We start from the raw sequence: 17,706 nt of genomic DNA, 5'->3' as shown, positions 1-17,706 counted from the left end.
CTTTCATGTAGTCTCATTGTTCTCAGTGCTAGAGCTTTGTGGTTTTTCTCTTCATTGACTGAAGAACAGCCTAGGAAAGATGTATTTTTTTCCCCACATATTTAAGGAAAAGCTCCTATGAAGAAAACAGTGCACTAATGAAAAACAGAGTATCGATGTTGTATTTATAAGAGAAACATCAACCATGACCTGCTCATGAAATCTTATTAATTTCTGTAGCAGAGTTTTATGTTGATGGTAGAAAAGTCACCCTAGTTCATAGGTAGGTCAGTGTTCACTTTTGTCAATGAAATGAATAAAACTTCACAAGCCATAATTCCAGTGAATGAATTATCCCATTTCTGGCTGATAGGCTAGCTAAATGCAGTATATACCAAATGATAAATAAAAGTGCATGGATCTGCTACATTGGGAAGCCCAGATACTCCATGGTGATTTTGCATTGAGAAATTAAATCCCTTGATGAGGTGAGGTCAAAGTGAACCAGATATAGTATGTCCATCACTAAGTCCAGTATGTACTCATGAACCTTTCTGCCAATGAAACAAGTTTATGATACTCAAATAATACATGTTCACAGAACATATGTGCTCTTTGAAGAAAGGTTCTCTCTGTCTTGAACATACAGTGCCATTAAATCAGGGTCCTGACTTTGGTCTATGGCTTATACCTGCTCCTACAATATCAATGAACATAATTCCAAGAAGCCAGGATTTCTAGACTTGAAACAGGAAGATGTAACTGCCTTGCAGAAAGACTTCATTAAGCTTCTGACCTTTCTGCTCCCCAAACTCTCTCTAATAACTTTAAGAAAATCTTCAGCTACTACTAACCAACAGTATATCTTACTTCCAAACATGAAGACAAAAATTGTACCAGATGCTGAGCTATTCAGAACAATCTACCAATTTTAAGTCCTTTTTGTGACTCTCTAGGTTACTTTTATCACACAACATTAAAAGAAGATTATTACAGACCACTATAATAACTATTTTTTCCAAACTCCCTTTAGAACCAATCACTAAAGTGGAATGCAGTGGAGTATTTCCAAACAAGCTAGGTCACTGACCTGAAATGCTGTGGAGTTTCCATGCTTCTGGCTCTTCCCTTGGGTTTAGCCTTAAATCTAATCATTCTGACATCTCAAATACGTAGTGGACCCTGCTTCCTCAGCACAATATACTGGACTGCTCAAGAGATGTGATATACATATTGCTGATCAGAGACAGGGTTAGAAATGTGCCTTTGTGCTTCTTCCATATTGTCAAAATGTAGTGTTTCTAGGGACTGAAAAATGTACATGAACAATGCTGGAGGCTTTGTGGCACGAACAATGCTGGAGGCTTCTTTGCTAATGGTCATATGTTTTGACCTATGAGTACTATCTCATGAGGATTTTTGTAGAGATAGCATGAAGCTGCTACAAAAGTGCAACTGGATAGTTCTTTTTCATCCAAATTTCACGTTTCCAAACCTTATACATCACCAGGTGTCTGGGAGATGATATAGAGTCCAGAATCTTCCTCAATATTTGTAAATCATGAGGTCCTCTGTAGTATATATTTTCATCATTAATCTTTTGGTTTGGTGAGAGCTTTCAGTGATCCAGATGTAGTCACAAGTTTAGTCATCAAGTCCCAAAGGTTTGCTAGTTAATTTTTTCTCTCTTATCTGTGATCATGCTCTGGATGACATCCAGTGGTATATTTAGCACAACTGCAACAGGTAAGTGTTTCAGACAAAGAAAAAAGCTAATAAAAAAAAAGTCTTTTTCAAGCCAGCCCATATATTGACCATTCAGCACCCACTGGCTTACTTAGTATTTCTGTGTATGTCATTTGCATGGAATAATTGCCTTTGTTTCTCCTATCAAATCCTCCACATTCAGCAAAAAATTGGCTACACAGGCCTGGAAAAGCAGGATATTTAAGCAAACATTCCCTTGCTCTGGGAACTGCTCCTTCACAGCCAGGGAATCTGTTTTGAAACTCCTAAAGGAAACAGTTACATTAGGTCATGTCTGTTGACTTTGCATCTTGCAACATTGATTCATCACCTGAAATACTTTGGAAATCAACTTGCAGACAAGGTCTCTCCTCATTTCTTCCACCGAATGCAGTTTAAATTTTCCATTTAGCAATCTCTGGTTGCATCAGTTCTTGAGCTCTGCATTGCCACAGCAGAGCTGAAGGTGATAGTAACTTCAGTGATGGCTCTGCTCATGCCACTGACAATGTAATTTTGCTCTCAAGACATCATCTGCATCAAAGACAAGATACAATGCATTGAGTCAGCCAGAATCTGCTCCCTCTTCTGATTTCTGTTGAAGCTTGAAATGCTTTGAAAGCACCAGCATGTATTCAGCTTCAAATCCTCAATGTTGAATGAGCTGAAAGAACTTCTAGTGAAGTTTATTACAAACAGACTTTACAGTTGAGTCTTGATAGAGCCACTTTTGGTGTTGTGGAAGTAAAAAACTCTTTTGAAGAAGATAAGAAGCAGAAGACTTGGTGAGAAATGTATATTAAACGAATCAAATTCCTGCTAGGATGGCACTGGAAGTTTTTTTCATTATTATTCAGAAGGTAGTTTACTCAGTTTTGCTTGGATTTCTAAAGATATCACCATACAAGTCTGTCATTGCAACCTGAGTAAATGCAGAACCAGCAGTATTCTGAGAACATTTAAGATGGTTCTTTTCAAAAGCAACACCAGCAAGATGAGCTATTTCAGAAATCTACTCTGTTCTGGGACAAAGTACCTTTGTATGGTTGCCAGTGAGTAAAAGAGGGAACATTTCAACTGAAAGATTGGTGCAAATTGCACTTTTATCTAGTAAATTAAGCAAATTGCAGTTTTATCTAGTAAAATAAAAGCTCACAGTGCCTGCAAGGAATAGTTAAGCCCATTCTAGAGGAACACACTAATGCCTTTGTGCTCTGAACATAAAAGATTTTTACACACAGACATATCCCAACCAATTAATACCTTTCTTGTTACAAGAAAGCAGCAGAACTACCAGTTCAGATGTATAGCTTTTAAATTGCTGGTGGTGCATGTCTTAACAAATGCTTTGCAAATGTTCATGATCATTTTAGAGAGACAATTATACAGGATAGAGGGCTGTATGCTTTCATTTCTGTGGATAAATATTTTTTTTAAATTGAAAAAAGATTAAAATAAACTGTTCTTTTCAATTGCTAGGAACTGGAATTTTTTTGTTATTGCTTAAATTACATACATGCTTATATCTTATTTTTCAGTAGATTGCATATATTGCCCCAAAACTTTTTGGTCGAATATAGACTCAGAACCACTGTTGATGGTTTGATATGAAAATAAGTTTGAACAAGGCTGCAGGTACAGAATTCAGCAGCTTTAATTCTATTTATGATTCTTAGATCGTTTAGGGAAAAGTGGCTAAGAAGATTGTGAAGTATTGAATCAGTTTTCTGCTATCAAAAGCCTTTAAAAACTCTTTACTACACATTTACACTCACCCCTGTGCTGTCTATCAAGAAAGCTGGAAAATTATATTAAAAAAAGTACATTCCAGGCAAAGAACAGTATTTTTGAAAGTCACATCTGAACCTGGACTATGGATTTCCCACTTCCAGTTCAGAAGAAGAGTAATGAAAAATATGCTTTCCTTTAGGTAGGAAAATGTGGAATTTGGAGCTTCAGGAAGGCTGCTTTCTCAAAAGCTATTGTGATTCCAAAAAACAGTCAGGCTACCATAATTTATATTGTTGGCAAGAGTTGGAATCGTGACACCTGCAATAAGTAAGCTCTCTGTGATGTTGGGCAGTATCTCATAAATCATGAGGTTTGCCAGCTGCTTGTCAGAGAAGAAAATCCTACATATAAATTTAGACCCACACAAGTGGTTCCTGGATCCAGGGGCTTGTGGATCATACCTTCTGATCCACCTTCAACACCTTGCCAATATTACACCCTGCTTGTGCTCTTCTCTTGGGAAAACCTCTTTATGGCTTTGACAGGAAAGGTTCAGAAGTCTGTTTTTTAATGAAGAAAGTGCAGCAGTAAACTGCTAATCTAGTTCATTCTTGTATGAATTTGGTATATCAGATTAAAAGGAATGGCAGCTAATGTTTTTCAAAATGGTATTTTTCTACTTAGGTGCTTTAAATTAAATAGAGATGTGTGAATAAAACTAGTCTGCCTTTCAGGAGAACTTGGCAAATCAATTTTCAACTGAAAGTTTCCACCTTGTACTGGGTCTGGCTGGGATAGTGTTAACTTTATAGCAGCCTGGATGATGCCTTGTTTTGAGTTTGTGACTAAACCAGCCTTGATAACACAGCAATGTTTTGGCTGTTGCTGAATAGTGTTTGAGCAGTGTCAAGGCTTTGTCTTTTTGAGAGGGGACACAGCTTGGACAGCTGACCTGAGCTGGCCAAAGGGATAGATATAACAGTCCATATAACATCATGTTCAGCAATAAAATCTGGGGTAGAGAAAGACGAAGGTTTTTGGCTTCTGAGGTGGCTCTTTGTTTGGAGACTGGCTGGGCATCCGTCTACCTGTGAGAAGTGATGAGAAATTTCCTTCACTTTGCTGTTTGCTCTTTTAGTGGGGGGAGGGGGGGGGGGGGGGGAGGGCTTCTTCCCCATATTAAACTGTCTTTATCTTGATGCAGAGATTTTCTTGGTTTTGCTCTTCTGTTTTCTCCCCTCACCCTCTGTGAGTGCTTGGATACTGGCACATGACTTGGATACCCACCACACACCTGTACACTCCGATATTGACTTTTTCACTAGATTGAGAAAGTTGCAGTGAATTTTATTTGTAGCCCAAGCAATTAAGGAAATCTTTGATCAGCAGCCCTCCTCTGGATGCTCTCTAATAGCTTTATAAATTTCTTATGTTGTGGTGCCCAGAACTGCACACAATAGTCAAGGCAAGACCAAACCACTGCAGAGTGGGAAAATCACCTCCCTCAACTGGCTCTCAGTGCCAGGGCAGTGCTGGCTCATGTTCAACTTGCCATCTACCAGGACCCCCAGGTCCCTTTCCATGGTGCTGTTTACCAGCATCTCATTCCCCAGTCTCTCCATACATCCAGGCTTGCCCCATCGCAGGTGCATAATCCAGCACTTGCCCTCAGGGGAGTCCACAACTTCTCCCAGTTTAGTATCACTGCAAACTTACTTAGTATGCCTTTAAGTCCTGCATCCAAGTCATTTATGAAGAGAACTGGCCCTGAAATGGAGCTCTATAAGGGCTGTATAGAGGTATATAGAGGATAATACAGTTGGTTTCATATATATATCATCTGCTACTTACCCACTCAGCATGAGTTATTGCGACTGTTAATACCACCTCCAGTAGGGGAGAGACTTGTGTATGGTAATGCACAGTCCTAGAATTTGCTTTTCTGAAGAACTGAAACTTTTACTTATATGTTCCTTCTTCCCCCTGGCTGAATGTATTAATAGCACATCTACTTACTAGTGTTTCACTCTGCTAATCCAGGACTTTCATTAGCAAAAGTACCTTAATGTTAACAATTTATGGCTGGTTTGTTTTAACATGAACCTAAAGATTAGGGATACTGTTTCGCTTCATTCATTGGAAGAGAATTGGAATACTAGTTGGTCAAGCTTATTTCAAAGATTGGTCTTTAAAGAAAATAGGAATTCAGCCCAAATCAACAGATATGAACTATTTTATTTGGATTTCCTTGGAGAATTTTCAGATTCAAATCTGAGTTTGTCCTGCTGCATATAAGGCATACCCTGATATTGTATCCAAAAGAAAAAAAAAGAGATTTAAAAAAAAAAATAAAGGTAAACTTTTAGGTTTTGTCAGATTTTTTTCCCTTTAGAAGAAACTTCCATTAAGAGACTTGCATTAACAGTTCAACCACTGATTTATAATTCTGAAGACAAATTAATTTCTTGTGGTCCAAACTGTTCTCAAACCATATTCTCTTCCTATGTTTTTTCTCTCTTTTTATTTATTTCTTTACTTATTTTCCTGTGTGGGAAGGTTTTTTTTATAAATCATCTGCTTCTGGGTGCAATAAGCACAAAGCATTGTACTGCGTCAAAGTGCGGCTCATATTAGAGTGTGGATGTAACTGAAGCAAGCAAACCTTATGCTGTGAATGCAGGAAGGCACCAGAATGTTTTTACAAGTTTTGCAGATCTCAATAATTAAGATATTGGAGACTGAGTAAATAATCTGCCAACTCTCCCAAGCCGAAATGTATCTACAGAGAAAACAAAAAGCTAAGAAAGCTGCCTTTCATCACTTTTTGTATTGAAATTATTCCTTCTGCAAATGTCTTTGTTGTACCAAAGCATCACTGGGTTCACAATGCTTGTACAGACCTTACTAGCTCTCGTTAAGGGGATTTTTTGCATAAGCACATAGCAAGTATGTGAGCAATGGGAATGCATGAGGAAAGGAGGAAAGAAAAAAGAGAAAATCCCTCACCATGAGAGGAAGTCATTTGCTCATGGTATATTGTTCCTCATGAGGCTTGTGGTTAGGGGCGGCATGACGGAGTTTTGGTTCAGAGATCCTATTTTGCAAGGTAAGATAAAAAGGGAGGGATGGGATTCTGGAATGTATAATCACTATGCTTTAGGATAGCTTTTCCAAATGTAAAGTTATGTAGGCAAAGAGACTATGATGTAGTTCATAAAAGATGAATTCCTTTAAAAAGTCGTTGCAAAAAATGACACATTTTACAAATTAGGTGTGAAAAGCATTGAAAGAAGCAAAAATAAGCTTGTTTGAGTATCTTCCAAATTCTTTTTTTCACCTTCTTCAAAGGAAAACTCATTTTGATGGAGTTGTACTGTATGTTACATCTTTTGTTTTGGAACTACTGTACTTCAGTTAAAGCTTGGTTAATGCTAAATTATTGATTGTTTTCAGTTTATATTTGGTTTAATGATTATTATAATTTCATTTGTGAAAACTGAGTCACTTGATTTTAGCCATCTTATATTTTTGTTTAACGTGAGAGGTAAGTATCATATAGGAAACTTGTAAAAAGCTACCTGTTGTGATTCTTTTAGTGTTACTGAAATACATGATAAAATACCAGCCCACTAATGTATACATATATGTATAATGGTTTTAAAGCAAATACAGCTTAGAATTCTGAGGCTGAAAAAATATGTTATCATGTATGTATACAAAAACTTAGCATTTAATATTATTTTGGGATACACTTTTAAAACGGGAATGTGTTTAATTTGTAGATACTATTTTATTTCAATTTGTTTTGAGGAGGTAAATATCATTGTATAGGCAGAAAGGCAAATTCTCAAATGGCAGGCTTCTTGGGGTTTGGGAGTATTGTTTCTTGATGGCTGAGTTTTTCTCATTTTTCTGAAATATATTCCACAAATATTGTTATTACTTGTCATATTTATTGCAGTTTTTCTGCATTGACTATGTTTTAAAGATATTGAAATACAGAGCAGATCAACAAATAGCTAAACATTGAACCTGAGATGTTGGTTTGTTGCTTTTTTTTTTTTTTTTTGGTAATTCCTTTTCCTGACTACACTGTCCGAAATACATTGCATCAGTATTTTCTGTGGGCTCATGTTCATGCACTCTGTTGCAGGTCAGTTCCTCCTAGAAGAATCCCGCCTGATAGAAGCAGCTGAAATGGCAAAGAAAGCAGCTGAACTTGATAATACGGAATTCGATGTTGTTTTCAATGCAGCCCATATGCTCAGGTTAGTGCTTTTACATATGCCTCACTTGGTTTTCCTCTTTTTTTGGAGGAAAAAAGTCTTTATAGCCTTTGCTTATGCAGGATTCTTTTTAAAGCCCAGCACCTCTTTTGAATAATTCAATATTATTGCTAATAAGATACAAAGAAGTGGAATGAAATTGCTGCAGCATTTAGCACTTTGCATTTCTTAAATTCTATTTATTATATCATAATTTCCTACCTTCAAAACTTCTATTGTTCACAAGCAGGTAATTATTTTGCTTGCACATGAGAACAAGTCTTTCTTTTGGGAAGAACCTTCTGCAGGATTTCCTTTCACCTGATTTTTAAAATTTTAGTGTGCATAGCAACTGAAAAGAGGAGACCATATTTCTCATCTGGATGTAAATATAGAATATTGAAGATTTCTGGTAGTATCAGTAGGGAACACTATGATAATTAGAAATCTAAATATTCCCGGGCTGATAATGACTTTGAGACTCATAGGACCAATTAGTGATATTCTCAGAATCTGTGATCTAAAATGTAGTCTTACATTTAATTCTTTCTATCTGAATACAATAAAACTTTCAACTTCCATTTTAGCTTTTAAAGCTGTCAGACCTGGTTATTCAGTAACATTAAGCTTCTGTCTGTGAGTTTAGCATTATCATTAAACTCACATTACTGTAATAGGTATCCTCCATGCTTATTTCTAGGATAACTATCTAATCATTGTCTATTGTCTGCTTAACAGCTCTAAGGATACTTGATTTCATTTAGATGGTATCTAAGAATAGAAAAGGCATGAAAAAGGAAATAAAAAAAATAAACTTCATTAGCACAAAACAGTTCTTGAGATAATTTCTCTGATGAAGATATCTTACTAGGCTGCTTTATACTTCTAGCATATTAAATAAGAAATGAAAGAAAAAGAAAATAGTATAAAAGAGAAGGTAGAATGAGCTTCAGGCAAGTGACCTGTGTTTCAGAATTATCGTTTCTGTGCCATGATTTTGAAATAAGCCCCAAAACACCTTTTTAAAAATAACGGTTACTGATTGTAGATTAGAAAGGAAACCAAGACAAATGGCTCGTTGGTAAGCAATAGTTCAACTTGACAGAGGCATATAGGCTATTTTAAAGATCCTTCCCTTCCTCATGATTATTTTGTGAATGATATCTCTCAAGATAGAATTCAGTAATTTGAAACATTTAGATTAATGTTACAAATTCACAGACAAGCATAGCAAGTTAGGCATGACAGCTGAATTTAGAAAGGTACAGAGGGGTCAGATTCCTGATTTTAGTGAATGTGTTGTAGAAGGTAGTTTAGTGGTAGGATTGTGTGTATTTTAAAATGTGGTGGTGTAGATCAACAGTATTTTGAAAATAGGTTTAATAAATCTCCTGCTTTCTCTGTGAGCACTGAGTGTAGCGTTCTAGGTCTTTGAGGCACATGTATTTACATCTGGATATGAGTATTTTTTCACTTTTAAAGTAACAGCTATGCTGCTGTGCTCTACATCAGCCTTGGTTACCCTACTTGATCTGGTTGGGAGTGTACTGTTTTTGGGAGGCTTTGACAAGCAATGAGCTCAGTGATTCTAAGCTGCATTCTCGATTTCTACTGTAAGTGAAAAGCCAAAACCTTCAAAAACAAAGAAAATGCACCAAACTGAAACACTTAAAAAAAAAAAATAGGGGCCTGCTTTAGTTTAGCTAGAATCCCTTGTGCTCTTTTGGGATACCCAGTTGATCTAATTTTTTTACCTAATACTTGTCTCTCTTTGTGGAAGATCATAATGTCTTCCTAATATTTTCTGAGGGTCTAAAATGATCTGAAGGATTTAGCAAGAGTCAGGGTGGCAAAGCTGAATTCAGTGCTGACAAGTATTTGCTTAAAACCCCATGTGTTAGCATCTGAATGATTTTTGCTAAAAGGTTATGATTTTGTTGTCTGTCCTTGTTCATTTCTTTACTTAGCAATTGATTCAAATATATTGCTTCCATAATACTTGTTGGACAAGGGCAATGCATATTCATTCATTGTAACAGAGCAGCTACAAATCCAGCATGAGTCTGGCTCTTCAGAAGCAGATGATTTTTAGGATCTTTAGAACAATGGAGAGCTGAGGCGATTCCAAGAGGAAAACAGTTACCAAGACACAAAGGAGGATGGAAAGAAGGGAGTACTCCAACTGGCACAGAGTGACACAGCTAGAAACTGAATGCTAAAGGCAGTCATAAATGAAAGGCTGACATAGTTTCAAGTAGGTGACCAACTGCTCTTTAGGTACCCTAGAGAGCTGTAAAAACTGACTGGTAAGTGAGAAAGAATTTTGAATGAACTGCACAGCTGTGAGATAGAAAATGCATTATAGAAGTTCACAGAGCATGAAAATGAAATTGCTCTTGTGAGGGACACAGGATACATTTTAAAGATGTGTTGTGGAATAAGAGACAGAAATTGATATTAATGTGGATGATGCAAGATTTCCAAAATGGCTGCAAGATAATAACAGCAGCTTAGATTTTTGTATAGATTCTGATGTTTTCTTTTTCAGACTAAGTATTTTACGCAGTGATGTGTTTTTGAATTAGGAAAAATTCATCTTTCTCTCCTCTCTTACTACTGTTTCCACCATTAGCCTAAGGAGTGTCACAAGACTCAGAAATATGAAGACATTTCTTGGTTTACAGCTGTTTTGGATAGAAAATAAACACACCATTCTCTTGAAATGCAATTTATTTTTCTAGCCTAGTGCTAAAATATTTCCTTTTTTTTTAATCCCCTTACTTGCTGAGAAAAAAATTAAAATGCAACCTAAATAAAAATTAACAACTTCTGAAAATTTTGAACTGGAGTGCTGCAAGTTAATTTTCTTTTCCTTAAACTTGAAACAGAATTGTCAACTGGGTCCAAATGCAGTAGCTGTATTTGTAGATAGCCTGTTCTCAGTTTGGCAGTCACAAGAACTTCTGCTCCTCCATTCAGATATTCCCACATTGCTTATTTCCTCTCTCTGACTGAATCTGAAGTCAAAAAATTAATGACTTAGTTCTGTTTGCATTACTGAGAGACCTCCCCTTTCCTAATTAAATTACAGTTATTAATTTTTTTTCCTAAATGACTTCTGTAGCATCCTGTTAGTGCAATGCAAGATGATTCAAGTCATCTGTAAGAGGGGTGGGACGTGGGATGAATGCAATTAATTTATTTGCACCAGTCTGGTAACTTTTAACTTGCATAGTACTTGCCTGTAAAATTCATTTTCTCAACAAATTTGTTTTCCAGACAGCTTTCTTCAAGGGTCATGCAGCTGTTTGGGTGGTTCTTAAAATGGTATCTGGTCATGTGTTTTACGTTTGTAGTATTTGCAGTGCTCTTGCTTATAGGAGTTTGAAGTCTCTCAGCAAAGCAGTGACGCGTGTGTGCAATGTGGCACAGTGGCTGTAGTGACTGAACCATGTGTTAACAAGGGCTAAGGTTCACTTTGCCCTTGTAGACCAGGTGAGCTGCCATGAGCAAGGTTTCCCGTGGGCTAGGGAATGATTATTTTTAGAATGAGGGATGGCACTGTGGTGGCATCGCCATAATAATTTGAAACAGGAAAAGAACTTCACCTTGTCTCCACATGAAAATAAATTTGGGAAAAAGATTTATTTGCTTGAAAGCACATTTTGTAGGAATAATTAATTTTTCCTTGCTTTTGTAAGAGGGTTGTTCTGGGAAAATCTCATATGACATGAAATTACAGCATATTTATTGGCTGTTTGAAAACGGAAGTCTAAATTAGAGCAGTACTACATGACATGGTCTTCATTTTTCAGTGATTTTCTGTAAGAGTATTTTGGCTTTCCAGAATACACTGACCAAACATGGAGTGTAATTGCTGATACAGTATCATAGGCACCACTTAACCCTGTGTTATTGTCTGAACAGATTATATTCATTCTTTAATTATTATCTATGTGCTTAAATATATATGTATGTATGGCAAAGCATATAGTCTATATAATTTTTTAAAACAGAAAAATGTAGATGAAGGGTTCATTGCAACAGAGCAGCTAATTATAAAACCTGATTATAATTCTGTTGTTACACAAAAAGGTCCATTAATAATGCCAAGTATCAACATTCAGCATTTTAACACAGGAATCACTGAAGAAAACTTTTTTGTAGGTGTGCTGACATCCATGATTTTACTGTAAAAATCAACAGTCTGAAGCCTTGTACCAAGCAGCAGGCAGATGCTGCTTTCCCACTCACATGTATCTAAACCAGTCAGCATTGGTGATGTTTTTCTCTTAAAACAGTATTTTTTCCAGTAGCAATGTAAAAATTCAAAATGAATGTAAACTGATTATAGCTGGGTGTCAGGAGAATCTAAGAGTGATGTGTTGTCAAGCACATTTATTAGGTGTCACAGTCAGCTGGAACTAAATATGGGGAATTGGTTGGTCTGGAAGCTCAGGTTAAGAGATATGAGAGAATAAAAAGTGGAAACATTTTTTCCCTTAAAATGAGATTGGGTGCTAGTTTTTAGTGGGGAAAATCAGATGGGTTTTCAAGGTCAGTCCTCACGAAAAGATTTAGGATAGAGGTTAAAATATAGCTCATAACTATGAAAAAGACTCTCTTCTGAACCTCTCTTTGCTCCCTTTCCTTCCTCTCTGTTTTATTATCAACATTTTTTCTAATATTTTACTCTAATGTGATTTATGTTACTTTTAATAGTGTCATTCCATTATTTGACGTTGATCCAGAGCTCTTTACTGCTCAGTGGCATAGGGTTACTGCAATTTCCTACCTCTGTGCCTTTAATTTTTCTCAAGGGAAAGCTGTTTCAGGGCTTAACATAATTAATTTCTAGCTTAGATTTGCAGTGAAAATGGGAACCAGAATTCTGCAGCATCTTAACTAAAGGAACTGTTGGTGAATGCCTCAAAAATTGAAGTGGCATTTTCCTGATCAGGTTACTGTGTTGTGCATTCATTTCTATAAACTGTTTTTAATGGAGAACTATATATTCAAACTGATTTCAACTTAGCAATAAATGATCCATGTTTCAAGATGTACACGTGGCAGGAAAGAGATCCATGTATTTCCACTGGCCTAAAAGGAAGACAGGATTTTAATGTGTTCCACACTCACATGCCAGCAACTCTTCTTGGAGGTGAAGTGTACCATTTGTATTTGCCTCCTGGGTGAGGCACCTTGTTTATTGTATGCTATTTCACCACTTTCAGAAGTGAGTTGTGTCCTGACAGTTTTGTGCAAACAGGAAAAAAAAACCAACTCTGTAACATGTTTCATTTTATAGTACCTTGCTGTAAATACTGAAATTCCTAAGTATGAGATTACTTTTTTTTGCAATCATTTCAAGTGCTGCTGATGCCCAGCAGGAGTGATTCAGAAGCAGGTTGAATGAATATTTTTAGACATTCAATCATTTCTAACCACTGCAACCACTGAGTCAATGATACATGTGCAAAGTAATTTAAAACAGTTAACAGGTATAAACCAGGTTCTATTTAGCAAATTGTTAGTCATGAAGTGGTTTCAGCTTGCACAGGAATTATGTGAGAAACTTCAAAGGGATTATCTTTTCTCCCTTTCTCCCCCCAAGACCAATAGCTGTCAAAATGTGGTGATTGGGATTAATTGCCTATCGTGTATTATGTGGCTAATGTTTAAAATCTGGGTGGATAGAAACAAAATTAGAACACAATTTGATAACAGAGCATGTAAAGGCTCATGTAATGAACAAGGTAAAATCTCCAGATACAAGGGCTCAGTTGATTGATACTTTTTGAACTAGTAACTGTTCACAAAAGCAGAAAAAAAAGGAAAAAAGAAATCAAACAGCCAACCCTACACAGTCTTATCCTTGTTTTCTAATGTTTCCATTTTGTGTCACAGGAATGCATCTGTAATCACATAACAAACACAAATATGCTGAAGATCTCTTGTCCTAACTGTCCTATGAAAGGATTTAACTCTTCATAGGAAAATAGCAAATAACTTTAGCAGAAGATAGGTAGCCCAGCTGAGAGTCCTACTTGGCTATTCTTACAGATTTACCACCTTTCTCTTGACATGTATGTGATCAACTGATATTCACTGGACCAGTAGCCAAAATGAACAGTTAGGGGAAATTAAGAAGGTGGACACAAAAGGAGAAGAGAGGAATTTGAGAGAAGAGATAAAAAGGGCCTGTTGAGACAAAAACATGTTTTGATTTCTTTGGCAACATACTGTATTTTTGTTTGAAGACATTAAACTAGAAACTCAGGAGAAGAAATAAAAACTCAACTACTAGGACCATGTAGATGCTGACAATAGTAGTAAGGAGAAGAAAAAGTGTTAAGATGATGTTGCTTCAGGTACCCAGAAACTCATCTTACTCTCTTGGGATATGAGATCTACATTTAAATCCCTTCTCAGAATGATGTGAGTGAATGTTGAAATCAGAACTCCTTTCTGAATGAATTCCCTCAATCACAGAAACCTAGTTTTCAGAAATCTTTATGTTCCCTACTTTTTTTCCTTTTTTTTTTTTACTGGAATTATAGTGGTTTTAGGAAGGCACAGAGTGAGAAACTACATTATTGTATTGTACATATTGTACAGTTTCAGAATTTAAAGTATGTCTGATTACAAAAAATGAGCCATGTTTTCTTCTGTGTTCAGCCTTCGGTGTTTCTTTCCATTATGTACTAATATCATTTCAGAACTAAAAAGAAAATGGAGTTGTATTAATGGACATTCTGAACTATAAGAAAACTTCTAGGTTTACATATTTTGTGCATTTGTTAGGGTAATATCTTTAAACAGCAGGGAGTAGTTGCAGTGTTTAGTTTTTAGCTATGCTTCTGTAGGTATGGTTTCATTTTAACCTGAGGAAAATGAGGTGTAACCGTGTTGTTCTTTTCCATCCTGATAGACAAGCCAGTCTTAATGAAGAGGCTGAGAAGTATTATAAAATGGCAGCAGGATTAAGACCTAATGTAAGTACCTTCTTAATGATATCTGTTACTTAAGTTGATGAACGTGCTACGTACTGAACCCTTTGTGTCTTGCTGGAGCATTTGATCTCTCAGCCTGTGTTATATATGTTCTTTTAATGGTTAATTATTGGGTAGTCAGATGAAGCTGTTCGTTTGTCAAACCAACCACTGCACTTTCAAATTGCCTCAGTGAAGTGATCTAGCCATAAGTCTTACTTTGGTAACATACTTGGAAAAGACTTCTAGATTTAGATTTATTTATCTATGTTTAAATGTGTTAAGTTTGGAAAGCTTTTCCAATTCCATCTCTTTTCACTAGTAAAAGAGAATGAAAGGCTATCCTGTGAGCTATTGTTAAAGGCATTTTTAATAATACATTTATGCATTTTCATCTGTCATGAACTTCTGGCAGACGTTGTTCAGCAAACTTAAAGATACTTATCTCTGATGTAGTTGTATATTGGCAAAGAAATACTTACTCATTGAGCAGATATATGTAGGAGTAAGTGACAGATGCTTTTTAAAAAGGGAAGCTTATGTTCAGTTTTCATTGCATCAGGAATTAAAGAAATAAAATATTTTTTACTTCCCATTTTTTCCTTAATATTATATTTCTTTTCAATTACTGTCACATTTTGGGGGAAAATCATGAATATAAATGGGGCAGAATTTATTTTAAATACATAACATTTTGTCTATGCAATAAATCAAATCTAGGAAAATTTCTGTCACAGAATTCTGTAGTGCCAAATTTGAGGATACAAGTCAGCAAATGCCGTAAACAAAAAGGAAAAATCCAAATTAAAAAAAAAAAAGGCTTAAAAGAGTTTTCAGAGCTAAGAATCAAAAGCAGCACCAGCTAAGACTCAAAACAAGCTAACAAAATATAATCAAAAAAAACCATAATGACGTATTCATATGAAATTACAGACTTTCACACTGTCTCTTAAAAACTCTCAAAAAACTACTTATTTCATTGCTTCATAGTTTGTGAAATAACAATAAAGACTTTGTGATTCACAATGCTTTTAGATGCAAGACTTTTTTGCCTCATTTTTTTTTCTGAGAGGATGCCTTAATGTTGAAAGGATTCTCTCAGCTGTCTGCAAATTGGTACAATTCTTCTTTTCTGTGGTTCATTGTATGCTCAAAATGCTTCTCAGAAACTCAGAAATAAGTTTATTGTGTATAACCCTATAAAAATATCGTTATATGTGTGAGATTTCTCAGAGAGCTTTGGAGTGACTGACAGCAAGCTCATAGCAATGGATAATTCTCATTATTGATGACAAGCTTTACATATTATGACCAAAGTATCCTTTTTGAAGGATAAGATTATCAAAATAACTTGTTGTAGAAATTTTCTTCTAACTTTGATTTTTGTAAGTAAAAATCCAATAGGTACTGGTGTTCAGCTTTCTTCAAAAGATAATTTCACTTTTATATTCAAGATGATAGTTTAATTTTGTAGCTCAGCATGGTGTGCCTATGGTTTTTAAGACTATTTTATTAGTTAAGAGTGGGAAACTTCTATCCATTTTCACAGCCATTATCAACTGTCTGATGACTTTATAGGGGTATTTCTCGAAAACGTAAACAAAACCAGAAGTAGTCAAACATATCTTTCTTATTGTTATTAACTCTCAAATTTACCGTAATAGTTTCAGATTGGGAGGAAAAGAACTCACTTGAGGGTGGCTTACTTGGTAGTAAGCAGTTTAATGCATGCATGGTAAGACAGAAGCTCCCAATCTTTCCAAAGGAGCATGGAATGCGAATTAGTGAAGAACTGTGTACTTCATGGCTCCATCTGTACCAATAAATTAAATGTGCCCAGAACTATTCTCTAGTGCTGACTGAACCAGCTGCTTAGAGTGTGTCCAGGTATTGTCCTAGAGACTGCAGTGATCCAGTCCAGAGTTGTGTAGGAACCATCCTCACAGCCTGAAAATGCCCACAGTTGATGTTGTTGTTTTGTATATGCCCTATGTATCCTCTCATTGTCTTACGAGTATGAAGGATCAGCAAAATTATGTGAGTCTAACTGATATCCTTAGGCAGAATAAGTGCTTGAAGGATTTTTGTTTTGTTTTTTGTATCCATCTTTAATGGTCTAGAAACATTTCTTGACAGAAAATTCAAAATACTAGATGTATTCATGTGATGTAATATACAGATTCCTACCATTCCATGTATGTATACACATATCTATATGTATATTTGCGTGCACCTGTTTAGCTGCTAAGAGGTCTGTCCCCAGATTGCCTCTCAGTGAGAATACTGTGACAGCATTGAAGTCTCATTCTGTGCAGTGGATCAGCCTTGTTACTAGCATAATTGGGTGCTGAAAGTTTCTGTTTAACAAGAATCTTCCTTCTTCTGGTGCTTTAAACAGTACTGTTCGACATGAGTGAATTAGGGAGCAGCATCCCAAGTAAACTGGCTCTCTGCTTTTTTTCAGTATGCCTTTTTACCTTTGGTTCCCCAGTCACTTGGCCAGATCCCAAGTTGAAGATCCATTTCATTGTTATCAAGTTCCTTCTTTCACTGTTCCAAGACAATTAAATTATCAGTTATTCTTTAGAATTAGACCAATGCCTAGCTCCTGAAAGATTTTCAGCTAGCACAGCCTGAAACAAAACTCGGATTTCCACTCTCTTGCATCCATGTCTTTACTGATATAACATATTGTATATCTCTAATATTGCTACTATAAGATACAGTCCTTAAGAGCAATAAGATATTTTAGTAATACTGTAAACTCAATCTTTTACTGATTGTTAGTGAATTTTTTATGCTCATTTAGCTATCATGACACAGTTTTGTTCTCAGCATTCTCTGTTTTCCTTTTGCATCCCTTTCTTTGGTTTCTCAACCATTCCTGTTGCTTTTGTATTGAAGCAGTACTGTATGCACAGTTCCTCATCTGCTGCCTAATGTATAAGCCCTTTGGATCCAGAAACTGCTCTGCTGAGCTTTTCTACATCCAT

At 36.0% G+C, this 17,706-nt stretch overlaps 1 protein-coding gene across 1 annotated transcript in view; it reads left to right on the top strand.

The window, feature by feature from the left end:
- Positions 1–17,706, top strand: part of TMTC2 (transmembrane O-mannosyltransferase targeting cadherins 2) — a 242,273-nt gene that overhangs the window by 203,910 nt on the left and 20,657 nt on the right. The window contains exons 10-11 of the mRNA XM_048301536.1: positions 7,610–7,724; positions 14,653–14,716. Of these exons, the coding sequence (XP_048157493.1) occupies positions 7,610–7,724; positions 14,653–14,716 (179 nt within the window). The remainder of the gene's footprint in view (positions 1–7,609; positions 7,725–14,652; positions 14,717–17,706) is intronic.

Source organism: Corvus hawaiiensis, chromosome 4 (genome assembly GCF_020740725.1).
Source record: "Corvus hawaiiensis isolate bCorHaw1 chromosome 4, bCorHaw1.pri.cur, whole genome shotgun sequence".
Taxonomy (NCBI): domain Eukaryota; kingdom Metazoa; phylum Chordata; class Aves; order Passeriformes; family Corvidae; genus Corvus; species Corvus hawaiiensis.
This window is presented reverse-complemented; position numbering and strand designations above follow the sequence as displayed.